Source organism: Sorghum bicolor, chromosome 2 (genome assembly GCF_000003195.3).
Source record: "Sorghum bicolor cultivar BTx623 chromosome 2, Sorghum_bicolor_NCBIv3, whole genome shotgun sequence".
NCBI classification, from domain to species: Eukaryota; Viridiplantae; Streptophyta; class Magnoliopsida; order Poales; family Poaceae; genus Sorghum; species Sorghum bicolor.
In genome coordinates, this window is record NC_012871.2 from 18,530,374 (window position 1) to 18,535,613 (window position 5,240).

The 5,240-nt window shown below is 41.3% G+C and overlaps 1 protein-coding gene across 1 annotated transcript; it reads right to left on the reverse strand.

The window, feature by feature from the left end:
* On the reverse strand, positions 1,876 to 3,558 carry LOC8061666 (ervatamin-B). Its single transcript, XM_002461916.2, has 2 exons — positions 2,914 to 3,558; positions 1,876 to 2,690 (listed from the first exon to the last, which is right to left on the reverse strand). Exons 1-2 carry the CDS (start codon positions 3,461 to 3,463, stop codon positions 2,098 to 2,100), a joined length of 1,143 nt encoding a protein of 380 aa, XP_002461961.1. The 5' UTR covers positions 3,464 to 3,558; the 3' UTR covers positions 1,876 to 2,097.

Consider the following 5,240-nt stretch of genomic DNA (forward strand, 5'->3'; position numbering starts at 1 on the left):
AACATGTAATAACTAGAATAATACACTTCTTGCTCTCGCAAAAGAGACACTTTTTTTATCAGGATACTCATTTGGACGTACTCATAGATCATTTTCCATACACCTTGCTAGTCATGAATCATTGAATTGTTTCATTCAGGGTTCAGATTATTCGCTATGGATTTTTGATAAATTTGATATTTCAAGTTTTACTGGTCAGTTCGTCGCTGAAATTTGGCTTATGCTAATGCTGATGTTGATTTGTTGTGAGATAAAAACATTGTTCTTTCACTGAGAAGTAGTGCCGAAGAACAGGGTAGCACTACTATGTATTTAACTTTTTAGCATGTTTTTCACCTCCAATTTGATCAGAATTGGCGGTAAAAATTTATCACTCCTGGTTCAAAAGCCGGAGAAGAAGTTGTAGATCATATTGGAGGTGAAAAGGTTGTTAACTTATATATCAAAGTTTAAAGTTTTCAAATAACCTCAGATATTAACTTGGTATATATCAAAATTGTAGTTCTCAATATGATCTATAGCTTCACAGTTAAATTTTTTATTTAAAGTCGTTTAGAGTCCTAAATGTGTGTTTTAAGTTCATATATTATGAAATTTAAAATTTTAGAATTTCTAAATGACCTTGAATATTCATGTAGTTAATACCAAACTTGTAATCGCCAATCTGATTTACATGTTTGTTGTTAGTAAGTTTTTTATTTTAAGATTTTTAGTGTCTAGAATATTCAGCTATTTAAACTCACTTATTGTTTATGCTTATGAAATATGAGATAAAATTGAAGGTAGAAGAAAGGGATATAATCAAATTCTTGATTTGATCTTCAATGAAACCACCCTTTGTATGAAAATGGAGAGTGATCATATTTGAATTCAAAGCACTACCGTACCAATTTTGTGCTTCAATATAATTTCTCATAGTAAGTGTTATACTCCCTTCAAACCAATAATGAAAGTCATTTTGGACAAGGTTTGGATCAAATATTGAGAATATAAATCATGAATAATTTTTAAGTTGTTGAATTTGGAAATGTGAAAACCATATATTGTCTTGAAAAATACTTTCATAAAAGTATATACATATACCACTTTTTGATAAATATTTTTATAAAAATATGGAGTCAAAGTTAGGTTTTGGAGGCCATATTATTGTTATAAACGACTTCCTTTATGGATATAGAGAAGTAGCTTATTTCTAATACTTAGCAGCTTGGTCAAACCAAGCTTCCGCAATTTTTGAATTGCCCTATAGAATTGCATGTTCTCCTCGGTCGGAATAGTAGTTCCTTTCCCAGAACCGGAAACAACCTGCGGCTCAGTTTTGTGTTGTGTTTTATGCTCAGTTTCGTGTTTATAATACTTAACCATTTTTAGTTGGGTTGAGTAACTCCTAACACAGCATGGTAATACTCCCTCTATATCCATAAAGAAAATCATTTTGGACAAGATTTAAGTTAAACATTATTAGCAATATAAATTATGAATAATTTTTAAGTTGTTGAATTTGGAAATGTGAAAATTATATAAATAGATTTGTGTTGAAACATACTTTCATAAAAATATATGTATACCACTTTTTGATAAATAATTTTATAAAAATAAGAAGTCAAAATTAGACTTTAGGGACCATGTCTTTGTCCTAAATAACTTCTGTGAGTATGGAGCGAATATTATTGAACTCGGCAGCCTGCTGCTGCAATGCGTGGGCTTCCTGCTAGTTTGGTATGGTATGGTATGCTTCGATCGATCACTTCGCTATAATTTAAAGTTGATCCAAACAGAACCTTGGTACTATCAACCACCAAATTTGATGTTGTTCCGCATTTCATAATGAGCGCTTGATGTTGTCTATTGAAGCGAGTAAATGACGATTGACAGTGACTCATCGTACATACCTAATTCATTTCCATATCGAAGTCGTTTTCACACAAGAATAAAAGGTTTACACGCGAGGTGCCGTGGATTATTATTTACAACAAGTGTACTGATGGTACACGTAATAGCAGGAATAAAAACGTTTGACTCGATTGGTCATATGCTGACTATTTAATTACGTAAAATGAAAAAAAAAAGAAAAAAGGATGCACATCATGCATGTCGTCACATTAGTGGGAAGGACGGGCGGATGGCGATGCCGCAGAGCCCCTCCGGCTTGCCGGCGACGTCCTTCCTCATCTTGATGTATCCGCCGTCGCCCCAGCTCGCCCCCCACGAGTTCTTGATGATCCAGTACTTGTCCCCGTCCTCCTCCTCCTGCCCGTAGCCTACGACGGTGACGCCGTGGTTCAGGCTGGTCCCGCACGGCCCGTTGTAGACGCCCCTCTTGTAGTGCTGGAAGTTGTCCCCGCCGGCCTCGATGGACACGGCCACCGGCTGCCCCGCCACGGCGTTCGCCAGCGACGCCTCGCTCCGGGTGGCCACTCGCCGGAGCCCCGCGATGCTGGCCGCGTTGTGGGCGAGCTTGGCCCTGTTGCAGGCGTCCGTGGTGCCCGTGTACGGGTAGTCCTCCTCCGTGGTGAGCCCGCCGTTGGAGGTGATCCACCGCAGCGCGCGGTAGCTGATGCCGCCGTCGCAGCCGGCGTCCAGCGTGTCGCAGTCCACCAGCTCCTGCTCCGACAGCGACACCAGCTTCCCCGTCCGGATCTGGTAGATCCCTTCAACCACCGCTACCGTCGAGAAGGCCCAGCACGACCCTGCACCACGATCCGACGATCCGATTCCGATTCATGCATGTGTTGGGTTGGGGAGCACATGCAGATGCAGGCAAAAGCATGTGTTTTGCGCAGTGACGACAAAGCATGTGGTTATTAGGGACAGCTGATCAGAGCAATAATAGGTGGCAAATGACTGGTGACTGCCAGTACGGAATGACATGATGATGATGCTCTTTAGTTTACGGAATTCTACTGTACATACCACATCGGCCTTGGTTCTTCACCGGCGTCACGGCGCCGCTGGCCCGCCAGTCCACGCTCGCCGGCGCGGCGGTGGACAGGTTCACGTACACCGGCAGCTGGCCGACGGCGTCAACAGGCCCCGCGCGGGTGGTGATCACCGCCTCCGCGGCGTCGTCCTCGTCTTCGTCGGCAGGCAGCTGCGCCGGCGAGGGGGCCGCCGTGTACATGGCCATGAACTCCTGGTTGGTGAGGTCGGTGTAGGCCGTCTCGCCGAGCTCGTAAGTGAGCCCCGCGGCCTCGGCCTCGGCGTTGGTGGCCTCGATGTACGCCATGTTGCGCGCGTACACCAGGAACCGCCGCCGGTCCTCGGCGACCGTGGCGTAGGACTTGTTGTACGCCGCCTTCCACCGCTGGAACCGCTCGATCATCGGGCTGTTGTCGTCGGTGCTGCTCCCCATGTCGCCGGCGTACGGTCTGTGGGCCGTCGCCGACGAGCAGCCATGGTGGAAGACTACAGCGAGGAGGAGGACCACCACGCATGGCAGCGACCGCTTGGAGGAGGACGCCATGGATGATCGGGACTGGTCGGCCTAGCCCGCGGTTGGTCTACACGCTAATGGTAACAGGATGAGACAAATGATTGATGGAGATGCATATATAAACGAGTGGTGCTGAGATGGATATACGTACACAACTGTGATTGGAGAGGGGACGGACAAGTCAAGTCTTGATGCACCTCGGCCCTTGTGCTGACAAAGCTAGAGCCAGTCAGACAGACACACCACACCAGTTCAATGATGCTCCGAAAAATATTTTGTGCAAACCATCTCTTCTCGGCAGAATTGTAAAAACCCCACTAGAAAAACATACCTGAGAGAAAAAACTGAAATGATACACATCCATAATACATCTATAAGAAAACTATTCAAACCCCATCTATAACAAGCATACTAAGGCCTTGTTTAGTTCACTCCGAAATCCAAAAAATTTTCAAGATTCTCTGTCACATCGAATCTTGCGGCATATGTATGAAATATTAAATATAGACGAAAATAAAAACTAATCACACAGTTTGACTGTAAATTACGAGACGAATCTTTTGACCTTAATTAGTCTATGATTGGACAATATTTACCATAAACAAACGAAAGTGCTACAGTAGCGAAATCCAAAAATTTTTCACATCTAAACAAGGCCTAAAAGAACAAATTTTATGTGCACATGCACTACTAGAGAAGTTTGCCTTTGTAGTGTATATGCACATGAAACTTGTTCTTTTCGTATGAATCTTTATAAAATTATTGGAATCTTAATTGTTTTTATAATATATGCGTTTAAGATGCACATTTTTTTTAGACTTGTTATATATGCGATGGGTTCTTTATTTATTTTTCATATATCGTTTGATAGCTTTAGATCGCTAGTCTATTACAATATCATAGTATAGGATTAATGTGGTAGGTTTAGCCATTAAAAAGAAACGCTACTTACTTGTTAGATAAAGTTGTGGTCGATGAGAAAAATGACCATGTGTATTATTCTGATGAACAGTAATGTATATATACATCTGGCAGTTGCTTTCTAGCGAAAAGGTGCCTATCGGTGATGCCTACTGGTGAACCGTCATTAGCAGTTGCTAATGACAAGAATTACAATAATTGATCACTAATTAATTATCCTAATTAATCTCAACACTCCCCCTTGATCAATTGATCTTGTGTAGGCATCCTTGTTTGTTCATCAATCAATGTCTTGTAGCTTTGGAAAACCCTAAGGGAAAAAACCGAAGTATATCGATATACCAGGCAAAACTCCTTAAAATCGAGTGGAAAAAATAAGAAGAAACACCATGATATATATTACTCCCAATTTTATAGACCCTCTGGGTATTCCCAAAGACATAGTCTAAAAAAACTTTGATCAAAGATCAATATGTCATATATTACCCTCGAAAAACCTCTGTGAGGAAAAATAGATAATATGGCATTTACTATGTGTAACTATTACCTCATTTAAAACTTTATATGAGAAAACTCTAGAAGAGTAAAACTCATATAAAGGAAAGAGTATAATGTATAGTGAAAATAGGTTCTACTTATAGAGATTATCCCCCTGATTCTCGTAAATCTTTAAGCCTTCTCATACCAATGCCCTCAACACATTTACGAAATGCGGAGTATGGTAGGGATTTTGTGCATAAATCTGCTAGATTATTACATGACTTAGTTTGCAAGATTTCAATTTCTCTATCATTACATGGCTTAGTTACCAATGCCCTCAACACATAATTTCTCTTTTCTTTTACATGCCCTCAACCCCCTTCTTTTGTGAAACATTTTTTTATTT

Coding starts and splice junctions, on each gene's coding strand:
- LOC8061666 (XM_002461916.2), bottom strand. CDS start 3,463: ATGGCGTCCTCCTCCAAGCGGTCGCTGCCATGCGTGGTGGTCCTCCTC. Junction 2,691..2,913: donor GAAGAACCAAGGCCGATGTG/GTATGTACAGTA, acceptor ATCGTGGTGCAG/GGTCGTGCTGGGCCTTCTCG.